This window comes from Colletes latitarsis, chromosome 13 (genome assembly GCF_051014445.1).
Source record: "Colletes latitarsis isolate SP2378_abdomen chromosome 13, iyColLati1, whole genome shotgun sequence".
NCBI lineage: Eukaryota > Metazoa > Arthropoda > Insecta > Hymenoptera > Colletidae > Colletes > Colletes latitarsis.
This window is the reverse complement of record NC_135146.1, coordinates 10,069,259-10,094,516: the sequence shown is the minus strand read 5'-3', so window position 1 is coordinate 10,094,516 and position 25,258 is coordinate 10,069,259. Positions and strand designations below refer to the sequence as shown.

The following is a 25,258-nucleotide window of genomic DNA, read 5'->3' as shown; positions in this document are numbered from 1 at the left end:
TGAAGTGTGTATGGAAAAATGGGGAACACCCTGTATAATTTATACACATGGTACATTTTACATTTATCGTACGAATTTTGTTTTTGTATATAAACTTTAACGTATCTGGTGTTTTATGTGTTTGAAAGGGCTTAGATCTTAATCGACATTGTGTAATTCTAGATGAAGAGACAAATAGAAAGGATGAAATTTATGACAAAGCATTCGCAAAACACTTGGATTACCGGATATTTGTCACTGTTACATTAAAGCTGTCTCTCTAACACGAGGATTTTGCATAACCACTGCTAAAATATTAATTGCATTTCCTTAAATAGTTACTCTCATTGTGTGTACTCTTATCTTATTATTCAAATTACGCATCTATCATTATTTGACAATACCCACTGTAAATAAACATTGATAAACATCGATAAATGTTTAAATGAATGTTCAAAGTGAGAGATCCAGCTTTCTTTAAAATAAACGCATTTTCTCTATTCACACGTCGTCCAACAAAGTGGAAAGTGAAATGAAATTAGCTCTGCGTTTAACGTGTTAAACAGATTATTATCTAATAGTTTCAAAACGTTAGATTTTTGACTCGAAAGAGTTTCTAATTTAATTTAACATGCTTCCAGGTGGAGGATTATAGTAACAAAATTGCAACGATGTTCAAAACCGATGGATATCGTAAAGGAGACGTGGTCGCCGTGCTTTTGGAAAATCGAGTGGAATTCATTGCAATTTGGCTTGGTCTGAGTAAGCTGGGAATTATAACGCCCCTCATTAACACAAATCTTCGGAAAACTGCACTCCTCCACAGTATCAATGTGTCTAAATGTCAAGCCCTCATTTACGGATCAGACTTCACTGATGGTAAGCATAACAATCGTATAATAATTGACCATTTCTCAATTATTGTACCATCAACTGTTTGTTTCTTACAATTTTCAAAACTTGATCATCTGTATCAGTTTCTACTATTAAATCTAACGAACATTGTAAATAAAGTGTGTTACCTGGGTCTTTTTAACTAAACATAAATAATTTATAATTACTCATTCAAGCAATATAATCACTTGAAATTTTATTCACAGTTAATCGATACACGAATGAAATATTTGTAAAAAAAAGAACGTCTATAATTACTCATTCAAGCAATATAAATACTTGAAATTTTATTCACAGTTAATGGATACACGAATGAAATTTTGTAAAAAAAAGAACGTCTATAATTACTCATTCAAGTAATATAATTACTTGAAATTTTATTCACAGTTAATGGATACACGAATGAAATATTTGTAAAAAAAGAGAAAAACGCCTCAAATATGTATACGCATTATCTAGACACGAATACCATTTTAACGCGTTCCTCGAAATGTTTACAGTCATAATTTCCTACTAGTACTATACTGTAGGTATATAGTCCTTGCTCTAATGATTGATGCAATAATAGGAAATAGAACTAACTACTTCGGAATGGAAGAAAATTAGGTGTTCGGTTGCGTGCTGTCGTCGATTCAATGCAAGGACCATTTTATAAATGATTGCGCAACATCAGTTAAGTACGAAGTGTGCACGTGGAATTATTTATTGGAGGCATTGCACGTGAAATTTAGCTCATGAGAATTTCAAGCAATCAATCATAATTAAGCTGGAATATTTCTATTGAAATTTTTTTACTAAAAAGTAATTTCTTTTATCGAAAGTTACAATGAAATACAATTCTTTATATTTAGAGTTAAAAATATAATTAACGATAGACTGTTTTCTTCGCTGCACTATACTTTTCTTACATCAGACTGCTCGGATTAATGAAAATTAATAAAAGGTTTAAAGGTACAAGGTGTTCCTCAAAGTGTGGTATAAATTTTTTTGGGGAGAGACTTGGTTTTCAAGATATTCTATTCTGAAACTGTTTGGGGTACGTGCACGTTTCTTCAGAATTCAACTCACATTTGATGGAGCACATATTAATGATACATATGTATAAATATCTTAGTTCTTAATTTGTTTTATTTCAAAGATATTTGTTCAAACGTCTCTGTAATATGATAAAATATTTGTTCCAGCTGTGTCAGATATCATGGACTCGTTGGATCCAAAATTCACACTGTACAGATTTGGCAATTTGCCAAGTTCCAAAACGTCAAAACTTAACGAGAAAGATTTAAACGCCATTTTGGCTGACATTTCTCCTGCTCCACCGGTTCTTCAAGAAAAAGGCTGTCACCATGATAAATTATTGTACATTTTCACCAGCGGCACAACTGGTCTTCCTAAAGCAGCAGTTATAACTAACTCTAGGTAAGAAACAACTAATTTTTAAACTTATTTAAACTACCGTCAGATTCTATTTTAGGAAAACGATTATTGAAAAGAACTAATTTTTACAGTTTTCTCATCTACTAAATCATTCTTTAAATATACAACACAACGTAGTATATCACTGAAATTAGTTAAAATTTTAAATACACTTATACACTGTTCGAATCTATTCTATCAAAAATTATTTTTTATTGATAGCATCGTTTTAAATCTGGTTTCTTTGCCTTTCCAGGTATATGTTTATAGCGACTGGTATTTTTATGATGGCGCAATTCAAAAGTACAGATAGGTTTTATACGCCATTGCCATTGTATCATACTGCAGCTGGTGCAATGACCACAGGTGCAACTCTTCTTCATGGAGCGACTACAGTAATTAGGAAGAAGTTTTCAGCGAGCTCCTACTTTACTGACTGCATCAAATATAATTGTACAGTGAGTTATCTCTAATTGTATTTTTATTAAACAAAAATATCTCAAACTCATTGCAAGATCTTTTATTTGGAAAATAAACTAAGCTTTCTAAAGAATTAATCAAATATTAATATTACAAAAAAAAACAAGTTTCTTTCGATTATATAATTTGCAAATACAATTTTCTATAAAAAAGAATTCAAATATTTGAAAATAATGCATAAATAATTTCAGTACGAGCAAATCGATGTAATTTGTTTTTAGGTTGGCCAATATATTGGAGAAATGTGTAGGTACATCTTAGCTGTACCTCCAAAACCAGAGGACAAGAAACATAATATTAGACTGATGTTTGGAAATGGCTTGAGGCCGCAGATATGGCCTGAATTTGTAGAACGATTTAATATTCCACGAGTTGCTGAGTTTTATGGAGCAACAGAAGGGAATGCTAACATTGGTAAATTAATTACCGTATTTTACATACATTCTACATGGTTTTTATGCGTAAATACGATAAGATTTTACTATTTTATTAATACATTGTTTTCTTTTAGTAAATACTGATAATACCGTTGGAGCTATTGGTTTTATGTCTCGAATCATTCCATCAGTTTATCCTATTTCTATTTTGAAAGCAAATGCTGATGGAGAACCTATTAGAAATGCAAAAGGTTTATGTCAAGTGTGTGAACCGAGTAAGTATTCTATTTCAATTTTTTAATTTTTCTAACGTTTTACAATGGTTTGCCAGTAGTTTAATTAAAATATTTCAGTTTTTGTTCAACATATCGCAAGACGATTAAATATTTAGTAAAATATTTTTATTTATATTGTTATTTTCAGACGAACCAGGTGTATTTGTTGGAAAAATTATACCCAGCAATCCATCTAGAGCATTTTTAGGATATGTAGACGAGAAAGCATCCGAAAAGAAAATAGTTCGTGATGTATTTACGAAAGGCGATTCAGCATTTATATCCGGTATAAATTTTTGTAGACTTTCTACAGAATTATTAATTTTAACTCTTAAACTGTGTATACAAACGAATCTAGTTACAAATGAGTATGCATCGTTGTAGAATAAATATAGAAATGAATGTCAAAAATAATTTTTACATTTCTCTTTATAGGTGACATTCTGATCGCAGATGAGTTTGGTTATTTATATTTTAAAGATAGAACAGGCGACACGTTTAGATGGAAGGGAGAAAATGTTTCTACATCTGAAGTCGAAGCTATTATTAGTAATGTTGTTAGTTATAGAGACTGCATTGTATATGGAGTTGAGGTAAATAATTAAATAAATACACAAAAGCTTATTATCTTTTTATATATTTAACTCTTTATATCTTTGAATTGTTTGCTAGGTCCCAGGTATTGAAGGTAAAGCTGGAATGGCAGCAATATACGACGCAAATGCTACGTTAGACATTAGTAAATTGTCAGTTGACCTGAAAGAACACCTAGCATTTTATGCAATACCTAGATTTATTAGGGTTTTAACCAAAATTGATCTCACAGGTAATTTTATTAGTAAACTTCATCAGACTCGGTAATAGTGATAATGAAGAATTTGTGTTTACAAAGATAAACAACTTATATTTTAATATTTTATCAACACAGAGTTATATATTAACTGCCTTTTTAAACGATGATACAGATACATCGGAAAAAGTATTTTAATATTTCTCTTCACATTAGTTGGAATTATTTATACGTATATCTTATGCAATTATACAGAAATTAATTATATATATATATACGATTTATTACTTTTGTAATCGAAGTATTTTATCATAATATTATAAAACATATTTAAGAAACTCATTTATAAATAATAATTGTAGGTACATTCAAATTAAAGAAGAAGGATCTTGTAGAAGAGGGATATGATCCTAAAAGGATACAAGACAAGTTGTATTATTTGAGTGAAAAATTGGGATACCAGTTATTAACCCTTGAAATTTACGATCAAATTCAACAAAGAAACATTCGATTTTAAGTTACGTTTTTACGAAAGAAAATCCATGGGAACAATTTTTGTTTTAACAATTTTACAAGTGCATCATCAAGGTGAGGAAAGGTTTTTCATCTTCACTATATTAAATCAAAAGGCTTATTTTACGTTGATGTATTTTTCAAAAATAATTAAATTATTATAATTCTCGCTTCATTATCTTTTATGAGCTTATATTTTCGGAAATAGAATCTTAATAACGTATGAAATGCGTTGTATCAAAAATAGAACAAAAGATCTCCGACTTAAAAATAAGGCGAATTTCATATTTTCACAATTAGAATTGATAATGTTCTTTATTATTAATTCTACATCCTGCATAAATTTTGCAATCATTTCATTTTGAAATTACATCACATTTTGTAATACAAATTATATAAGAAATAATTAATTTATATTTCTAAAAATCCAAGATAAATATTTTGAGAAAAAGAAAAATGTGTATTCTAGAAAAGAAGATGCACAAAATGTACATATTGTATGTACCTTGGGAATCTTCAATTCCATATAAACTACTATATATTGAATTATACATAGCACAAAACGTAAATAAAATATGTATTTTGTAACAAACTGGGTATAACTATTAATTTGAAATCTAGCCACTGTTATACACGTTATACTGTTGTATCTATATTTTACTATATGTTGTTGTTCGTGTACCGTCTTTGTTATCAAGTATATACAAATATGTGCGTTATTACACAGGATATTTAACATTTTCATTAAGAAACTTCCATGATAAAAATATATATTTATAATAACGAATATAGACGTTATGATTCAATGAAACATTCCATTATTATTTTTATGAAATATTTCATTATAACACATTACCATCTAATATTATCTACTTTGGTTATTAAATATTTGACATATCATAATTTACTCGCATAATCAGTGCCAACGATTTTAGTTAATATATCAATACTATGTCATATTAAATAGTAATCATTAAATACAAAATAAATATATTAAATAAGAATATAAAAATAGCGTTGCTACTCTAAATATGCATACGAAATATTTATTAAAATTGATGCTGTATAAATATTTCGTGTCTTTGTTAGATTCATTATGTTTCATAATGTTATTCATTTCAATAATAATAATATCATTGTTAAATCTAAAATTCAACGTTAATTTATCAATTCAAGAAAAACATTACAGTTTACGTTTATGATTAAACTAGAATGTAAATGAATTTTCGACAGAAATTAGTTAAAATGTAAATTATATAAATATTTTCATTTATCATATAAAAACAGTGTAATTCTTACACTCTTAGCTATTGTCTTAATCTGTAATAGGTGAAGTAGTAAACTTTCTGGATGGTAATGTGCAGATTTGTAACCATGTGGAATGTATTATCCTAATTAAGGAAGTATGGGCAATTGTAAAAATACTGAACTTCCATAGTCACATTTAATAACATCGTAAGAAATAGATACATTATTTTCCACTTATTAATTTTTCATCCTTATTTGAGACAACATCCTTAAAAAGTTTAATATACATAAACTTTATAATGTATATATATACATATACACATCATAAAGTTATTAAATGTATGTGTACGAAATTATAAAATAATTATGTTTTTAAACAAAGAAAAAAAACGAATACTTTTGGAAACAATCAATTCTAAATTTAAAAGTAAATTGTATTTTATCGATTCACATGAAAACGTATTCCCCTATTCTGCCTAAAATCGATTTATTCCAAATATCCATACATTATACTATTGCTTCGTACACATCAAATATTTGTGGACATAATTAAATTGTTTCTGAAACCGTAATACATAGTATCGTATTTCGTAAGAGATACTTCAACAGTATTCATCTATTTAATATCTTATTTACATTATGTTATATTTGATGTGACAATTATACTATACTCCAATTTAAATCGATTTATTGTTTCATTAATGAAGATACAATACAGCCTAATATATCGTCCTTCCACGGGAAGAAGGCACAGCGTGTTTACATCCCCACTCTTGCTGTTGTCCTCTGATTGGCTGTCACCGATCACCGTTTTCGACCAATCCCTATGAGTCAGCGTACTGCAACAGGAGTGGGGATGTAAACACGCTGTGCCTTCTTCTCGTGGAAGCACGGTACCTTGATTTAAGGTAATTAGTAGATATCAGGTGACTCAATAATGCATCGATGAGAATTTACAAAAATTGTTAACATTGTATAAATATTTTGGTGTCTTTTATGGTATGTTTGTATCATTCTAGTGCAGAAAACTTGTTATTTGTTAAACTTTTTTTAAATAAAAGTTTTCTATTTTTTACAAAAACTGTTATGAAATTTATACCAACAATATAAGCATAATTAAACGTGTGCTTTCCTTTAAATATGAACTTAATTCCGTGGACATTTACTTAGATAAATCATATAACATAATATTCTCAACAATTTACTTTCTATGATTAATTTCTAATCTTACTTCAAACATTAACTATGTATTACGTGTATTTACAGATTATTTTTCTATTAACAGTGTGTTTAAATATCTTGAAAGATAATAAGAATTCAAAACAACAGAATATTACTTTATTTAAAAAATTAATACACGAAATTATTTTTCGACGATAATAGTATATAAAATTTAAATATACAAATTTGGTCTATTCTTACAGAATTTAATTGCCTTATAATTATGTAATATAGTCCGATTTATACATCTTGGTGCTCAAAAACACGCCGAATTTTAACATTGCTCCATTCATAGGTTCAAGGAAAATCTCTTCTTCAACGACCCAATCATTATTTGTAATCTCTAAAAAAATATATAGAATTTATGATTATTTTCATTACCGTAGGAAGCACAAACTGAAGAATTGTCTTTAATAAAATAATTGTGTCTCGCTTACTTGGCTCGACTGGTGATGGCTTTGAAAATAAGTTTACATGGGATTTTTTTAATATTATTTTTTCCAGGCATTTCAATTTTTCCAGCATCTGTTGCAAAAAATATTATTAAATTATATAAGAATTCTAAATATTTCACTATAGAATAAAAGAAAATAACAATTTTGTCAGAAGAATAATCAATATAGTGCAGTCGCGTGTTACATCGCCACGGACAGGGCCATGAATGAATGTCCTTCCACGAGAAGAAGACACTGCGTGTTTACATCCCCACTCCTGCTGCAGTCCACTGATTGGCTGTCTTCGTTACCGTTTTCGACCAATACCTGTGAGTCAGCAGACTGCAACAGGAGTGGGGACTGTAAACACGCAGTGCCTCCTTCACGTGGAAGGACGATACATGTCCTGTGGATAGATGTGATAAAATTACGTAGAATAGACCTAGACATAATAATTAATTACCTCAACCAATTCCCTTGTATGACACGGTTGAAGAGCAGGAACAAATCTATTTTGTACTTTAGTTAATGCTATACCCGGGTGCGTCAAGCAATACAATAATACTGCTCCTAACATGCGATCAAGGACTCTACGATTTAAAGCACCATCTATTCGTATCCACGGTTTTATCACGACCCTTATTTCTTTTTTCGTGCTGTAACAAAGTACGAAACATGCAATGAATATCAATGAAATTTATTCAATGCAAATTTTGTACAAGAAGAAACTCACGTAAAGTCTAACTGCTTTGCAGCTCTAGATATATCCCTTTGAGGTAGTAAAAGAGTCCTCTTCCTTTGCATTCTTTTCTTTGTTTGCATATTAGAGTCTTCATCGCTATGACTAGATGAATCCTTATCACAATCTCCATTTTTGTTAGTTTTTACTTCAAACTGAATATCAGATTCAATGGATTGTTCATTGGTAACCATTAATGATTCGTTTTTTGTTGCAAAACTAGGATTCTCATTGGATTCCTCGACCAGATTTAAGTCATTGCCTTCAGTTATTATTACCTCGGGTTCTGTTACAAACATTGTCTCCTTGGACATCGGCATAAGCGACTCCTTCTCAAGACGATAAATTTTATATGAACGTATGAGCCAAGAATCGGCATGACGATGGTGTATATAACGAACAGTCGTTACACCAGATCGCAAGAATAACCGGTGTTCAGTGAGAAGTGATGTAATGCGAGGTAAATCTTCTCCCATAGTACTTTCAAATTCGTTCATCAATTCCTGAATACTGGCTCCAAGTTCTTTTTTATCACGTACAAACTTATAAACAGCGTCCATATTATTAAAACTTAATGAAAAGTTGCTGGGCAAGCTTTTCTTAAAATCAGAATAAGAGATGGTGTCTTTAGGAAAAACAATAAATTTGTTTATTTCCTGAATGAGATTATATGCAGCGTTCAATCTTAGAGGCAATAATTCTGGAGGCATCGAAAGACCTCTAAAAATTTCATTTCCATTGGAATTTTCTGAATTCAATGTGTACAGAGAATAAAATATTTTAAACATGTTTACAGCAAAATAATCATGCGCATGATGGCTGTCAGCTGCTGTGAGTTCGCTCAATTCTTCTCTCATTCTCAGCAAAGCTATACGAGTATACCTTTTCTTTTCATCGGATGGATCGTCACTTTTACAGTACTGATACAAATAATTGTGTTCAGATTGTGTATTTTTCAGAATATCACTGACACGTGTAAAAGCCTGTTCATTATTTTTCTTCGACAGCAAAGTGCTTTTGCTTTCTGAAATGGTTGGAATGGTTTCTTCGTTGTTAGCCTTTGTACCATCAGTGCTTTGTGTTGCACCGTTCTCTTTAATAGATTGTTTTTTTAAACCATCATCTTGATTCAATATTTCAGTCGACATGGCATCATTCTTCTCATTGTTTACAGCATCTGAAATTTCATTATCTAATTTTCCTTTCTTTGTTACAGGCTCGTCAAATGTTTCATTATCTCTCGCTCTTTTATTTTTAGATGTAATTAATTGTTTCTGTGCATCCATATTTGAATTTTCTATATTCAATGTACTATTATCTTGAAGTTTATTTTGTACTTGTGTTTGACTATGAAGTTTAGCGTTATTGCAATCCACTTCGAATGTTTTAATTTCTTCCGTTTCCATTGTCGTATCGTCATCACAAAATCTAGAACGTTCGAGATCATCTTTATTTAATACGATTTTAGTTCCATCTTGAAACCTGATTATATTATGTTCATCATCGACTACGTTGCGACCATTATCTTCGTCACTATCAAAAGTCATCAAATCGTTATAGTCGACAGAATTTTTCGCATCCTCGAAATTTCTTCTATCAGCTTCCAGATCTGAGAAGCCATCTTTATCCAATTTTCCATCGTTATTCTTTGAAAGTTTCTCACGTTCATTGCTCTGCAAAAGATCAGAAATAGCACCGCCATTTTGAAAAGAAGCCTCTTTCACAAATTTCAAGTTGTCCAAGCTAGCTAAAACATCCTGATACCTTTTAGCAATTCTAAAATGAGTTTCATCTTTTTCTTTCAACCTTAGATCAAGCATTATTACTTGATGAGGTATTTCAATATCAAAATCCATTTGATTTCGTATAACAAAATCATGTATTGTCGCTATCAAGCCACCAGTAACCGGCAACACTTCTATGCCGTTGGAATTATTTGGAATATTGCTTTGATTTTGACAATACCAATTGCTGAGTTTAAAAAAAACATCGTACGATTCTTTGAACACGTCGTATGGCCATTTAGTGTGAAATTTATATATGTAATTACTGCTCAACTGATACTGGGAGCTGCTCATCGGCATGTAGGTTCCATACTTCCTTATTGTAGGCAATTGGGTCTTTTTAACTGTAACCATTTGATCGCTTCGAATCTTTGCCATAGCGTTTCGTAGAAGCATCTCCGGATACTGTTGGTATACTTTGAACAATTGGTACGCCCATGATCTTCTGTCTTTCCCGCAACACATAGAACTATGAATGACAGAGTTGATGACCGCAGAATGTATATCGTTAACGTTTTGTATGTCTTTAACGAATCCACGATTACCAAACTGTTTTGTAGGATGCACCACTTTATAAAATACATTAAATTCTTGCATCGACGTTGGCACTGGGAGGGGTTCGTTCGCTTCAACATCCGAAATAGCAAAGTATTTCTTTGCAATGTAAGCAACAAGTGATTTGAATGTCTCTGCAACTTCTTTCTCAAATTCATAATAACTTTTATGTTCCTCTTTGATCTTGTCTATAATACCATCGAAGCGTTTTCGAATAAAAAAGTTCTGTTTGATCTCCTCGACGCCTAGGGCGATAGTGTTAAGAGTCTGTTGCTTTCTAAGCATGTACAAAAGTCGTCGTTGACAAGCTCTCGACGTCTTGTTATACGAAATGATCGAGTATGTTCTCAAGACGTCTCTCACCATAGAAAATGTTATCACTTGTTTACGTGAATTCGGACAGAGGTACACCATAGCGACCTTACAAACGAGCAAAATCTTATCCTCCTGCGGGTCCCAATCTACCCGCAATTTATGCATTCGTTGCAACGCTCGGTAATCAATTTCATCGTACTTTGTTCGTTTCTTGTTGCTAGATTTACGCGGCAATACTCTTCTCACGAAGGATTTCTGTTTCAAATTCCGATAACACGGTAATGCTTCGTACTTCTTCTGCTGGCTCGATCCCTCGTCGGTTTTAAACTGTACTTTCTTTTTCAGATCCGCCGCGGTCACAGAAGGAGGGCCAAATACTCTCTTCAAGCCAGGGAACTCCGTGAACTTTATAGGTTTCGCTTTTATCTTGGAAAGATACATATCCCTTTCGTACTGCACATTCTGTTGGCACTTTGTTTGCTTCGTGTTGCCGCCAATGCCCCAGTTCCAGTTACGCTTGAGATGGGCGAAACAGGCTGAATCTGTTCCAGCAGCGCCTTTATGATCGCCAGGCACTTTGCCAGTATCCAATTTCACAGCTTCGTCCGGAGATCGAGCTACCACCGCTTCAACCATGTCACTTTTTTTATTCACATCCTCCAATACTATGTCTTTACCTTGGACAACAAGCCGACCACCCAACGACGTATTCATACATATATTCCACATATCGTACCAGTATTTCTCGACCACCTGTATTCCATTGAAATTATATTTGGTTACAGGATAGGATTTATCCTCGATTATGTGATAACTCGGCGCAGACGAAGTCGTGTCCATTAATTCCGTACGTCGGTTCAAATAAATGAACACTTGGTCCTTCTCTTTCAATCTTTGAGGGCCAAATTGTACCAGTCCGATGTAACATAATCTCGTCACCGTCTCGTGAACGTTAAATATGTACTTCCGTGCATATAACAAAGCATTCCGGGTATCGTTTGGTAGATCTCTGACCAAGTAATGCTTACGAATCGGATGGTTTGCGTATTTCTCTAACTCGGGTATGACGAAAGAAAGAAAATGAATTTTTAAAAATATCGACAACGGTAGACGCAATAGAATATCGCACATTAACGCCCATCCTTGAGGCCAGCCTGAAAAGCAATAATTTAGATTCACGAGAACTGGGTAAAATGTTTAAAAGAGTAATATAGTATTTATAATTACCAGTATACTTTGGTAAAGGTGGAATGAACGTTTTCCAACTAATATCTTTTGTGTAAATTGTACTGAATTCACTTGCCAATTCATCCGTGATTGTAAAATCGTTATTTCGCAATGCTTGTATTTGTTCCTCCTTTGAAAGGGTTTGTTCGCCAGGATGATCATAAATTAAGTAAAACAAAAGAATATGTAACGCTTGCATGCGTATAAACTTTGGACTATATCCATACTTTTTCGATCCTCTCTGAAATAAAGGAAAGAGATTCGTATCATTATGTAAATTTTCCATTAATCGAAGACAAAATAAATACATACAGGGCCACATTTACAAGATGCTACTGTTTTAAATTGTTTCGATGAAGACTTGTTTGCTGCATCGTCAGCATTGCTATTTTTACTGGACGCTGACTTCTCTGAACACTTTTTTGTAAATGATTTGGTTTTCTGAGACGATAATACATAGAACTTTAATTTCGCTTGCTCCACGGCTGATTGAATGACAGCACTGTCAATGTCCAAGTTTGGATTACATATAAATGTCAAATGTTTCTCTTTTCCATTTCCACTGAGTGTTATTTTTATACTTTTTACCAAGTTGTCTTTCGCAAGCTTTTGTAACAATCTTATCAAGGACTTTTTATCAATTTTCACATCATATCCTTCTTTGTCTTCTTCTTCGCATATCATCTACAAAAAATTACTTGAGATGAAATACAAATTGTATTTAATAATAATATATACATTTGTATTAATTAACTAAGTACATAGCACTACACAGATAATAGTTGCTTACGTATTTAAGGAAGAATTCTTATTTCCTTATTATCCTACCTTCATCAACTTTGTCATATCATCGATAACTTGATGTTCTTTAACCGACTCTATAATCATATTAGCTCTTCGCAATAATCTGTACGTAATATTTGACATATTCTTCTTTTCACTATTCTGTACATTTTCCATGAATCCAAATACTTCGTTCTCCGATTTAACTTCATCTGTTGGTGTTAAAACTGTTAAGTTAACTTTTATGTTCTTATACGCAGCTGCTGCCCTTTCATTTCTCGATAGCTCAGAAATTTTGAATAATATATTAGAATTTGTATTTTCTTCTTTCGCTTGTACTTTGTTAATTTTAATTGATTGAAAATTCGAGAACGTTCGTTTATATTTATGTCTGCATTTTGTTAAATGATACTTATATAATATTCGATTAACAGCATAAAATGTTGCTTCTATGTCTGTCGTAGATGAAATTGATGCCTCTTCCATTCTTACGCAATTGTTCTCAGTGCCTTCGCTAGTTACATTGGATTTAGTTACTTGTACATTCTTTTCCTGATCTTTAATAACAGTACTTTCCTTTTCTTGTTTTGCAGTCATACTTTTTTGCAAACCATCGTTTTCAGTTACAATTTGTTTCGTAAGCTCTTTGATTTTATGCATTTCTTCTTGAAACTGTTTGCTCAACTTACTGTCTTCCTCGAGCCTTTTTGATACATATTTTGTAAGTCTTTGTCTACCTATATCATTCATATAAGTAGCAACAATGTCTCTTTTAACTATGTTTCGCAAAATCGTTCGCGACTGCAGCTTGGTCAATCCCATCACTTTTGCCAAACTTCCCTGGCATACACCTTCGCTTCCACTAGCTTCGATTACTATATTTGCTTGTTTTAAATAGGGTATACCGTATTTATGGCTTGAAATATTCAATTCTACAAATCATAATGTATTAAACGAATTAGACTAAAATAATATAATTATGCAATAGATAATAAGAACAATAAAGATAAAACTAACAAGGACTAACGTTACTGAACCATTTTAAGAATTATACAGGGTGTTCGGCCATCCCTGGGAAAAATTTTAATGGGAGATTCTAGGAATCAAAATAAGACGAAAATCAAGAATACCAATTTGTTGTTCGAGGCTTCGTTAAAAAGTTATTAACGTTTAAAGTTCCGTCTGTAGAACGGCGATCTGAGAACGACTGCGCATGCGTGATAGTGGTTCTCATTCATAAAACTGTAAGACTGTCGATACGCCAGTGAGTAGAGTTTCTCATGCTGAATGAGAACCATTGTTATGCGCACGCAGCTGTTCGCAGATTGCCGTTCTACAGACGGAACTTTAAACGTTAATAACTTTTTAACGAAGCCTCGATCAACAAATTGGTATTCTTGATTTTCGTCTTATTTTGGCCCCCAGAATCTTCCATTAAAATTTTTCCCATGTGAGACATAGCCAATAACAAAAAATTAATAAACTTACCATGCAATTCGTCCTCCTCTTGCGCGTCATCTTTAGTCCATGCTTCGATAATATCAATATTGGGATGCAGCAATTGCACTACTTTAATCTTCTTCTCCTTTGTCGGATCATTCTTTTGTTGCCATTCTGTAGGTTTAGCATTTGGATACAAAGTTCTATATGGTACCCTCTATTTAGAAATACAGACATTTTTCTCAAATGATCTAAATAACACCGATACCAACGAATCTATCAATTTGAGAAGTATACAACATTTGTTACTTACTATATCCGTTTTTACGACTTTCTGAAAGAACGATGTTTTAAACAATTTCCTTATTGCATTTTCAATTTGTAACTTGCGTTTTATTTCATCATATTCTGCAACACAATTAGGTTTCGATTTAAGAATTTTGATAACTTCCTCGGCTAAGAAAATTGCCTTCGGTTTCCTCTCAATGAAGAACCTTGGAAGATGTAAAAGACTTCCGTTACAACTATGACTGCCACTTTTCTGATGATGTATCTGTTTCGTTATTAATTTATGCCGTAACAATAACTTTCTATGATAGAACAGACTCTTAGGATCTTCTTTTAATGCATTCAGACTGAGCTTTCCCTGAGTAATTTCACCGTGATAGCGTGATCTACCCACTCTCTCTAGAAAACAATATTGTATTACATTTAATTCAAGCGTCGGTGATACTTCAACTCCCATTAACGCGTAGTTTCTTGCAGATTGCGATGCAACGATAACTAATTTATTTCCATATTTTTCTGTAATCTCGTCTAAACTGAGATTCCTTGCAATCTCTGTGATCTCTTTACGAGTATAATATGCAGAGCAAGATCCTATAATGCCTTTGGTAATGTCATGTACAGGACAATGTGGATAAATGTCTGGTGGTACATTATCCTATAAAAATAGTAATCTTATATTGTGTGTAATCTAATAATGAACAGTAGAACTCTATTTGTGATCTTCTGCTGGACTCGTATTACAAATTAAAACTTTTTTTTTTTGTTTCATAATATCTACTAAATATTCATACAAGGGTCGTTTGAAAAGTTTTGAGCCTCGACATGAAGGTGGCGCTGTTCGTCAAAACCATTTTGGACGCTCAGTTGTCGTTTGGCAGTCGTTTGTGTCAGTCGATGTCAGTATTTTTGAAAAGATAGACCAGCTCACACTTTGGCCATGACCACAATTCACGAACTACGTTTCCAATTGATTGACCACCCACCATATTCACTAGATCTGACTCCCAGCGATTTTTTCCTCTTTCCTAAGCTTAAAATAGGAGGACAGAGATTTCCATTGAACGAGAAGTAAATGCCTACTTTGCAGGGTAAGACACCAACCACTATTCGGAAGGATTAAAAGGGTTACAGCATCGCCGGGAAAAGTGTATTGATTTAAGAGGAGACTATGTTGAAAACTAAAGCTAAATTTAACTGCAAAAATACTTGTTTCTATGTTAGACTCAAATCTTTTCAGACGACTCTCGTAGTAGAATTCCTCGTCCCAAAAACAAAACTAGAACAAATTAAAAGTAACAGGGATAATTCATGAATTCCTATTATACTCAGTTACATGAATTGCGTGTCCTTGATTAGGTTCATACAAATGGAGTTCTACCGTCACCAAATTTCTCCTGAAATACTTACTGGTTCTAATATTATACCTAAATCAGGATCCACAAATTCATAACGATCGTAAATTACGAGCGGCTCTCTTGCAGTTTGTAGTTTAAAAAATCCAAATTCTCTGATTTGCACACATATCGACCATATTTGAATCATAAATGGTTTCGAAAATGGCAATGGATTGTGAAGTCGTTGCGCCAAACGTGACCATAGTGCTACAAAAGGAATTAAACATTAGAAATATAACCTTTGCATACTCGACAGAAAATATTATGCAACAAAAATTGGAGAATGATGAAATTATGGGCAATACTAGATGTGCAATACGAAATAAAATATTTAATAATTTTCTTTCCTGTAATATAAATTCACTATATAAGAAATTGAATTATTCTTAGCTACAATACATTGAGAATATAAATATTTATAATAAGCACTTGACACAAATATCTCAAAAAACCACAATACTATTTAATAAAACATTTATTGGTTCGTAGTCACAAATTAATGTGTAGACTAACCTTCTAAAGTGATACCATCCAAACCTTCTAATGCAACCTCGTCAATGGTTAAATCTACCAAATTAATTGATGGATACGACACCATAGTTATAACACTTTAAAATACACTTTGCAATATAAAAATTTCTCACATCTTTATTTATTTTCGCGCTTTCACGCGCTAAATCAACAACTGCACTTTTGCAATTTACATTGCTCCCCACGTGACAAATGTATTATTCAATATATGGGGATTTCCCCCTAGGGTTGTTCGTGGTGGCGCTACCGTCGCGTTGGCGCTTCGGTCGCGTTGGTGTAGGCTAGAACTTCTAGCGAGCGCGTGGAAGGGTGATTACGCTCCTGTCCGTTGTCCGCGTAAGTCGGTTCCGCGCTTTGTTCACGCATCGCAATATACAATAATTTTATAAAAGTGAAAGTCTCTAATTTCTTTCTTACACGGGCACCTCCGATCCCTTCAAATACAGATACGATGTTGTCATCTAATATCAGAGATTCGAAGTACTAAAATCGTGCCAGGATTACAGAATACTAAAGAAGGTATGCAGAGTAGAGGTACAAAGTAGGAAATATTAGATGAATTGTCAAAAGAATATTGTCAAAATTATCCATGTTGTTATTTTTGAATGATAATTCAGACCTAACCTAGCCTTTTTCATTGCTTAGACTACATTACTATACAATTTAAATTTGGCGCGTTTGTAAGTAATTCTAATTCTTTGAATTTCCACTGAGGGCGCTGTCAGTGTCACTGTGTAAACCACACTTTACAATTTACAACATTCAAAGTAACTTTCGCAATAATTAACTGTAGGAGAATTAGATTAAAATGAAGTAATTAATAATAAGAAAGAATATCGAAGGTATGCAATCTATATTTAATAATTCGAAACATCGATGTACCGTTGCCATTGTTATTAGTGACTCCTCAACACGAACCTAAAAATCGTAAGCAGTAAGTAGTAAATAGATACACATCGAAGCCGTTGATTTAAACGCATTAGAGTACAATAAACGCGTAAAATGTTTATAAATCGCGTGTCGGTATAGTAAAATAAATGATTTTCATAACTGATATCAGGCAAGCATTCTCGTTGAAAATACTCGCATGGGTCACAAAATAGATTCGATAAACATGAATGTTCGTAATAAAGATGCTGCCTTTTCGTTCGGATTTACCACTGCTGGCGGTAGTTCTATCAAAGTATCCGATAAAGCTTTGTCGAAAGCACAGCAATTTTTTAAAGACGATTTAGAGGTTACTGACAATAGCCATCAAGAACCATTCAAGATTCAAACACGAACGAATGAATCTCGTGTGAAAATACCGAATGCTCTACTTGAAACGAATGTACAACTTGATACGAGAAGTGGAGCATTACTAAAAAGGCAAGCATCGTGTCCTGCGAAAACATCAGTTAACACAAGGAATGTCGTTTCTGCCAGCTCTAATTCACTCTGCATCTCCGATGAAGATTTATCAAAAGCCATACAACAATTTGAGAATGACGAAACGTATAATGGATTTCAAGCTATGGGTGATCAACGTTTTGAGTCAATGAAACAAGCAGTGCCAAGCATAGAAACGTTATTTCATAAAGGAACCATAAACGATACAAAAGATGCAATGTCTTCGATAGGTTTCAGTACTGCCAGAGGCAGTTCGATCAATGTTTCCGAAACGGCTGTAACGAAAGCGATGCAGCTATTTGTAAATGATTTGGAAGACACAAACACATTTAAAGAAACATGCTTGGTTGATAAACAATCTAGTAATTATAAAACACCGGTTAAAGCTGTTGGGTTTCAAACAGCAAATGGTCAGTGTGTGAACGTTCCAGAGGAAGCTCTATCGAAAGCAAAAGCATTGTTTAATGAAGAAAGTTTGGAAGATTTTGAGAGCAGTGCCTCGTCAAAGAAACTGCTGCAGAAACGCAAAATTGTAGATTTAAATGACGATGCAATCGCGAATAAGCAAGTAATGTCCAATCAGTTTAAAAAGTTACGATTCAGCAGCGAATTTGAAGTTAAGAAGAATGCAACGAATGATGATAAAAGTGAGAATCGGGCAGTCGAGATTTTACCTTCGAACAACAATGTTGATAAATTTATTAGTGATATTTATGAAACAGAAGTGAATAAGGAGCACGAGGAGGTAGAAGATAATCACTTGATTTCCCATGAAATTGTAGAGAGTGCAGCTGCACTGTTGGCGGATGAAAAGAGTTCAGATTCCTTCGAACGATGGATTTCACCAGTTGAGAACGTAGAAAACAAAGATACTGCGAACGAATCATCCAGTCCTGTATTAGGGAGACAGTTTGTTCCCAGAAAGCGTAAGAGTATAGGTGGACACAGGAGAAGTTTAAACGCTTTGAAGAATAAAATGCAGAAATCTGTTTACGTACAGAATTTAGAAGAAGACAGTAATTTATTAACAGAAAAACAAAAGTCGATTATTGAGGAAGAACAACACGATACTTCTGTCGTTAATAACTTTGGATATACGCAATTAATGATAGACTTTATCGATGAGTCTGCGAACATAGTAGAAAAACGTTTAGAAGCTGCTTCGAAACAGGTAAGTTGTAACACGCACTTGAAAAAATGACAAAATGGACTTTGCTGTGTTTGTACCGTGTGTTATAATTTGTTTTGTTGTGGTACTTGTAGGAAATGCAGATTAATTTGAAAGAGAGAAATAGGCCTAAGCCAACGATCGGTGTGCTGTATTCCCATCGAAAGGCTAATCATAATAATCGTAGATCTTGGAGAGAAATTAGTAAAGGAAATGCACCTGTCCCATGCACATACGAAGAGGTAATTAGAACAAGACAAAGATAATATTAAATTGCAAATGAATCAACTAGTAATAATTAATTGAATTGTTATCAGCTTATCGAGCGAAAATTGCCGCCTGAAATTTTGGATATTACAGCTGATAATGCAGAATCATACAAATTTCAATGTAAAGATATTTATGAGTAAGAAAAGTTTCGCTCAATAATTAATTTCGTTTCAAACGAGTGATAAATTAAACTGTGATATACATATTTAGACAGGATGTGGTACAAAATAATATCGAAGGTATACAATTGGAGGACGGAGCGTATTTAATTCTGGATGAAAATGGCTATGCAGGAATAACGGAGATCATGAGAGCTTTTTTAGCGAGTCCAGGCGTAGATCCTAATTTGGTCCCCACTGGGTGGGTGAAAAATCATTATAGGTGGATCGTATGGAAATTAGCGTCGATGGACAGAATAATGTTAGGCTCCGTGATTTTGCCGAGGTAGAAACTTTAATTGCGTTAATATTTTCAAATCGAATCGTTTACACGCCAGAGTGATTAATACCAGGTTTCTGTTAGAAATAAAGCGCCATTTGTAAAATATAAAAATCTATCTATCAAGTGTTTTGATACTAAAGTTTTTAAAAATTCGAAACTGTTCGAAATAAAGCGCCATTTGCTTGTCTGCACCACCTACAGTTCTTCTAACTTACTACTATTGTACCGTGTGTTTTTTGACTGTAACGAAGCCTTGTGCTCGTTTAAAGTATGTTGCTGAGAGGAAGTCGAGTTTTGTTCATTTGAACCTCATAACCTGTGGAAATTTGGGGGTTCAAATGAGCAAAACTCGACTTCCTCTCAGTAACACACATTTAATTAGCACGAGGCTTCGTTACAGCCAAAAGACACATGGTACAATAGTAGTACGTCAGAAGAACTCTAGATGGCGCAGAAATAAATGGCGCTTTATTTCGAACAGTTTCGAACTTTTAAAAATTTTAGTGCCAAAACACTTGATAGATAGATTTTTATATTTAAAATAAATTTTCCTACTAATTATGCCTAGTGAGGAAATTTAAACTTTTAAAAGGAAACCTAAGAAAGAATGTATTTTTCTTTTTCTGGAGTTAATCGATTTGGCAAACGAATGGTTCAATTACGATTCAACATAAATCTACGATTGCTTTGTAGAGCGTTGACTCCTGATAGAGTAATGATGGAGTTAAAATATCGTTACGATCGAGAAATCGACAGATCCGAAAGATCTGCTTTGAGAAAAATTTTGGAAAAGGACGATGTTCCGTCCAAGAGAATGATTTTATGCGTGTCGTCTATCACGGAGGTAATTTTCTGTTCTAATAATAAATTATAAATCAGTCAGTGTTATTGCATGTGTATAGTATTTCTTTATAGTGTAATGACTCTGCTGTAAATTTAAATCCGTTGAAATTATCGTCGAAGAAATTAATTGTAACGGATGGGTGGTACAGTGTTCAGGCGTTGATTGATCAGGCAATGATTAAAAATATAACGTCTGGGAAAGTGAAAGAAGGGACAAAACTCGTGATGTATGGATCTGAATTATTAGATTGCGATCAAGGATATTCGCCCCTTGAAGTAAATATAATTTCTCGGATGTTACTTAGTCTGTCGACGAAAGTTAATTTGGAAATTGATTGGTAGGTACCGGAGAACGTTTCTTTAAAAATACATACAAATTCGACGAGAAGAGCTAGATGGGACGCAAGATTGGGTTACACAGTTCCCACAGGGCCGATGTGTGTTAAATTAAGAAGCATTTGTCCAAATGGCGGTTTAATTGGGAGAATTAAAGTTTTAATCGCAAGAGTGTATCCAATTTTGTACTACGAAAAAACTGGTGTTGGCGAATCTAGTGAGATAATATGTATATATATACATATACAGTTACGGACAAAATTGAGTGGACAGGTAGGGAAAATAAGTATGAATTAAATTTAATCAAAATAGTATACAGTAAGGAGCAAAACTGAACACATATACGACATTTTAACAAAAATAATTCAATATTTTCATGTAGAATAAAAAAGAAACGAAATAGTATTATCTACAATCTTTTGGCTTTACAAAACAAATTTAATGTTTGTGATATCGTTATTATTTCGATTCGTAAAATTTTTGTTCGTGTAGTCGGCTTTGTACAGCGATTAATTTTTAGTAACATTTCAGATTTTGGTATATTATTTCGTCCATAAATATTCAAATCGTTTTGGAAAAATTATTTTCGATTGCGGGGATCAATTACAATCATTTTTGGTGAATGAATATACCCCCGAAATCTTGCGCATTTTCGAGAAAAAAATTCAGTACAGGTGGAACTTTCAACGTTAATAACTTTTTAACGAAGCCTCCATCAACAAATTAGTATTCTTGATTTTCGTCTTATTTTGGCCTCTAGAATCCCCCATTAAAACTTTTCCCATGGGTGTACATACAGGGTGTTCAGTTACCCGTGGGAAAAATTTTAATGGGAGATTGTGGGGATCAAAATAAGACGAAAATGAAGAATACTAATTTGTTGATCGAGGCTTCGTTAAAAAGTTATTAACGTTTAAAGTTGCGAGTCTTGTGAGTGAGAATCAGTATCACGCGCACACAGCTGTGCGCAGGTTGCCTATCTACAGGCGCAACTTTAAACGTTAATAACTTTTTAACGAAGCCTCCATCAACAAATTAGTATTCTTGATTTTCGTCTTATTTTGGTCTCTAGAATCCCCTATTACAATTTTTTCCAGGAATGATCGAGCACCCTGTATAAAAATGCATAATAGTTATACTACTTTGATTACATTTAATTTATACTTATTTCCGTTACTTGTTTACTTAATTCTGTCCGCAACTGTATATTTCTTCCAAGAACATTATAGTTAAGTGTTTATATTGAACAATTTTAGTATTCCGTAATACGAGGTGCGAGGAGAAAGCCAACATTGCTTACGAGAAAGAATGTCGATCGATGATAGAATCATTTTACGCGAAAGCAGAGAAATATTATTCTACCGGGGGAAGAAAAAGTAATCAGAATCCGGAGGGCATCGATTTAGCATCGATCGAGTGGGACGAAGATTATGAAAAATTGTCCAGAGAGGTATGTGTCGTCCTTCCACGAGAAGAAGGCACAGCTAACTACAAGTGTTTACATCCCCACTCTTGCTGCTGTCCGCTGATTGGCTGTCACCGATCCTCGTCACCGCTATCGACCAATAGTGAGTCAGCAGACTGCAACAGGAGTGGGGATGTAAACATGCTGTGCCTTCTTCTCGTGGAAGGACGATACACGAATGTTTATAATTATTAAAAAAATTGTTTGCACTGCTCGTTTATCATTTAAATTGACTCCCTCGAGAATATCTTTAAAATCGCTGATGATACTACGAAATGTTTTGGACTAATAGTTCAAGAATTATAACAGTCTAAAGTGAAATAATTTAGTAAATTTTAAGGTATTATAACTCTTGAACTATTAGGTTAGGGCATAAGTACGTATCATTATATACTACAAAATGTTTTGGACTAATAGTTCAAGAATTATAACAGTCTAAAGTGAAATAATTTAGTAAATTTTAAGGTATTATAACTCTTGCACTATTAGGTTAGGGCGTAAGTACCGTCCTTCCACGGGAAGAAGGCACAGCGTGTTTACATCCCCACTCTTGCTACTGTCCGCTGATTGGCTGTCACCGATATTCGTCACCGCTATCGACCAATAGTGAATCAGCAGACAGTAACAGGAGTGGGGATGTAAACACGCTGTAAACTCGCTGTGCCTTCTTCTCGTGGAAGAATGGTAGACAGTCGCGTGAGATTTAAGTGTTTTCTTTTATTTACAAATCACAAGGCACGTCACATTGGTTGCAGGAATTCGTAACAAAGCAAGAGCAAGAACAGCTAATGAACGAACGTCGTTTGAAAGCGGAAAAGTTCAGAAAAACGTTGGAGTCTCGGTTGCAGGAAAGTTTACCAGCGCCGCGACAAGTCACGCCCGTTTTAAAAATTCGTATAATCGAGGATGAGAGGAGTGCAATCCTCTCTGTTTGGTCCTCCAACGAAGAAACAACGGACATTTTGAAAGAGGGAAATTACGTATCAATTTCCAATGTTATGCCCTTGGCGAAAAGGTATTTATTTTGTTAAAGATTACCTTGATATATATCACGATAGAAAAGTGATTGCTAGTGTAGAAAAAGCATAGAATTTTAACTCATATTCTATTGAACGTTGACAGATGTGGCGAAGTGCAACTGACTACGAATCGAAGTACAATGTTCGACCAAATAAATGTTTCGAACATTGTATATCCACGGAGAGCTTACACAGCGTTATGTGAGGTGAAGGAAGCAAGTTTCGCTCCAGCCTACGGAGAATTTGACACAGTAGGAATCGTTGTTTCTGTTGGAAACGAGCCATACGTACGTTAACAGTTTAACCATCTGCGTAGTCATGATAAAATCAAATCCATGTTTCTGTAATATTTCACAGGGTATGAAGAACTTCGAAGCCGTGTATTTCGCATATCCGTCGATGAATTCTCGGTCTTGGTATCTCTCAGTGCTGTTTTGGCACGGAATAGCCTCTCACGGATACGCAGAAATTCTGAGGGTCGGTTCTTTCATTGCTTGTAGCAATTTAGAATGGCGACGAGCCACATCGTGGAGTATACCAATGGCGTATTGCACAGAACGAACCACCTTTACGCGAAATCCTCGCCAAAGTCATTTCCAGCAGCCGTTCGAAGATCTAAAGCGTTCGATCATGGTACGCGTACAGAATGTTAACACATTACCGACTTTTTTTAGTAATTTCTCCGACAACGCAAGAAAAGAATTCTATTATCCACATATAGCTTCTGAAAATTTTAATGAACTATATTAATTACAAAAATACTCATCACATTTTTAGTATACACGCGTTGAAGGAATTCAATTTCATTAAAATCATAGGAAAGTTTTAAGAAAAATGCCCCGTCGTTAATGTGTTAATATTTAGAAAACATTACTATTTTTCTGTATCCAAATGCTGATTAATCATTCACTGGTGGTATAATAATCCGTAAATGCTTTTAAGGACAATGGTGCGTACGTTGCCGCGTGTGCAGCGGAAATTTCGGAGGAAGTGGAAAAGAAATCGGTAACTAGAACGTCGGATCAGTATACGCCGAATAGAAATAGTTTCGATAAGATCTCGTCCAACGAGAGTGGTAATAATACGTTACGAGAACTTTCAGGAATGAGTTTAACGAACAATGAAACTGTTAAGTCGGTTGCTATTAAGAAACGTCTGGAAAGGCTCCAGTATTACGGAGAACCATCAAGCTTGTCTCCAATTGTACTGAATAATAGCTCGAAACGAGTATCGTTAGATTTTCAGTCGCCTGTTCGATCGTCGAATGTAAAAGAAAGGAAAGCTCAGGTATCGTTGAACAAACAATTTTCCCAGAATCTCAGATGATACTTGATACGTCTCGAAATTGTTACAAACTTGATATCCGATTAAATGTATAAAATTGTTTATAATATATTTTTGTATAATAAATTATTTGTTAACATTTTTTCTGGTCGAATGCATTAATCGAGCTTCACGATCATGGTTTCAAGCAGACAAAATGTTTCTTGAATACGTATTTTAAATTTATAGTTGGGTTTGTTATAATTGAAGTAATGATTTCTGTCGTAATAATATCTTTATTAATCTCTATCGATAATCTTTGCTTACAAAATATACAGATTAACACAACTTCCAAGCGACAAGGTAATAATATTCCCGATA

The 25,258-nt window shown here is 33.6% G+C and overlaps 3 protein-coding genes across 5 annotated transcripts in view; 2 read left to right on the top strand and 1 right to left on the bottom strand.

The window, feature by feature from the left end:
- The window catches only part of Fatp1 (Fatty acid transport protein 1), a 41,296-nt gene extending 29,914 nt beyond the window's left edge, over positions 1–11,382 (top strand). Inside the window, exons 5-14 of one of the 2 annotated variants that reach the window (XR_013080931.1) lie at positions 621–858; positions 2,058–2,292; positions 2,546–2,747; positions 2,991–3,183; positions 3,281–3,421; positions 3,570–3,707; positions 3,857–4,014; positions 4,094–4,247; positions 4,574–4,799; positions 11,366–11,382. Coding sequence is in view for 1 of the 2 variants with exons in the window: in XM_076780829.1 (XP_076636944.1) it covers positions 621–858; positions 2,058–2,292; positions 2,546–2,747; positions 2,991–3,183; positions 3,281–3,421; positions 3,570–3,707; positions 3,857–4,014; positions 4,094–4,247; positions 4,574–4,728 (1,614 nt within the window). In the remaining variant the exon portion in view is untranslated. Of the gene's footprint in view, positions 1–620; positions 859–2,057; positions 2,293–2,545; positions 2,748–2,990; positions 3,184–3,280; positions 3,422–3,569; positions 3,708–3,856; positions 4,015–4,093; positions 4,248–4,573; positions 5,182–11,365 lie in introns of those variants that run through there. The other variant, XM_076780829.1, reaches the window with a different exon arrangement.
- LOC143349506 (general transcription factor 3C polypeptide 1) lies at positions 7,278–16,857 on the bottom strand. The gene is made up of 11 exons (XM_076780823.1): positions 16,666–16,857; positions 16,166–16,359; positions 14,784–15,413; positions 14,519–14,687; positions 13,076–13,962; positions 12,560–12,931; positions 12,248–12,488; positions 8,361–12,174; positions 8,091–8,283; positions 7,631–7,718; positions 7,278–7,536 (listed from the first exon to the last, which is right to left on the bottom strand). Exons 1-11 carry the CDS (start codon positions 16,748–16,750, stop codon positions 7,415–7,417), a joined length of 6,795 nt encoding a protein of 2,264 aa, XP_076636938.1. The 5' UTR covers positions 16,751–16,857; the 3' UTR covers positions 7,278–7,414.
- A 439-nt stretch (positions 16,858–17,296) lies between these two features.
- LOC143349508 (breast cancer type 2 susceptibility protein) lies at positions 17,297–25,046 on the top strand. 2 transcript variants are annotated; one of them, XM_076780827.1, is made up of 13 exons: positions 17,297–17,617; positions 17,744–19,243; positions 19,336–19,482; positions 19,558–19,646; positions 19,721–19,954; positions 20,645–20,795; positions 20,867–21,070; positions 21,137–21,347; positions 22,387–22,580; positions 23,351–23,610; positions 23,718–23,901; positions 23,972–24,247; positions 24,557–25,046. In XM_076780827.1, exons 2-13 carry the CDS (start codon positions 17,771–17,773, stop codon positions 24,938–24,940), a joined length of 3,807 nt encoding a protein of 1,268 aa, XP_076636942.1. In that variant the 5' UTR covers positions 17,297–17,617; positions 17,744–17,770; the 3' UTR covers positions 24,941–25,046. The 2 variants fall into 2 exon arrangements, with proteins under 2 accessions (XP_076636942.1, XP_076636941.1); XM_076780826.1 differs by having other exon boundaries at positions 17,297–19,243.
- The last annotated feature ends 212 nt before the right edge of the window (positions 25,047–25,258 follow it).

Excerpts from the sequence above, each read along its gene's own strand:
- LOC143349506 (XM_076780823.1), bottom strand. The coding sequence starts at position 16,750 with ATGGTGTCGTATCCATCAATTAATTTGGTAGATTTAACCATTGACGAG. Across the intron at positions 16,360-16,665 it reads GGATGGTATCACTTTAGAAG|CACTATGGTCACGTTTGGCG; the intron begins GTTAGTCTACAC and ends TTCCTTTTGTAG. Across the intron at positions 7,719-8,090 it reads ATACAAGGGAATTGGTTGAG|ATGCTGGAAAAATTGAAATG; the intron begins GTAATTAATTAT and ends TTTTTGCAACAG.
- LOC143349508 (XM_076780827.1), top strand. The coding sequence starts at position 17,771 with ATGGGTCACAAAATAGATTCGATAAACATGAATGTTCGTAATAAAGAT. Across the intron at positions 19,244-19,335 it reads TAGAAGCTGCTTCGAAACAG|GAAATGCAGATTAATTTGAA; the intron begins GTAAGTTGTAAC and ends TGGTACTTGTAG. Across the intron at positions 19,483-19,557 it reads TCCCATGCACATACGAAGAG|CTTATCGAGCGAAAATTGCC; the intron begins GTAATTAGAACA and ends AATTGTTATCAG.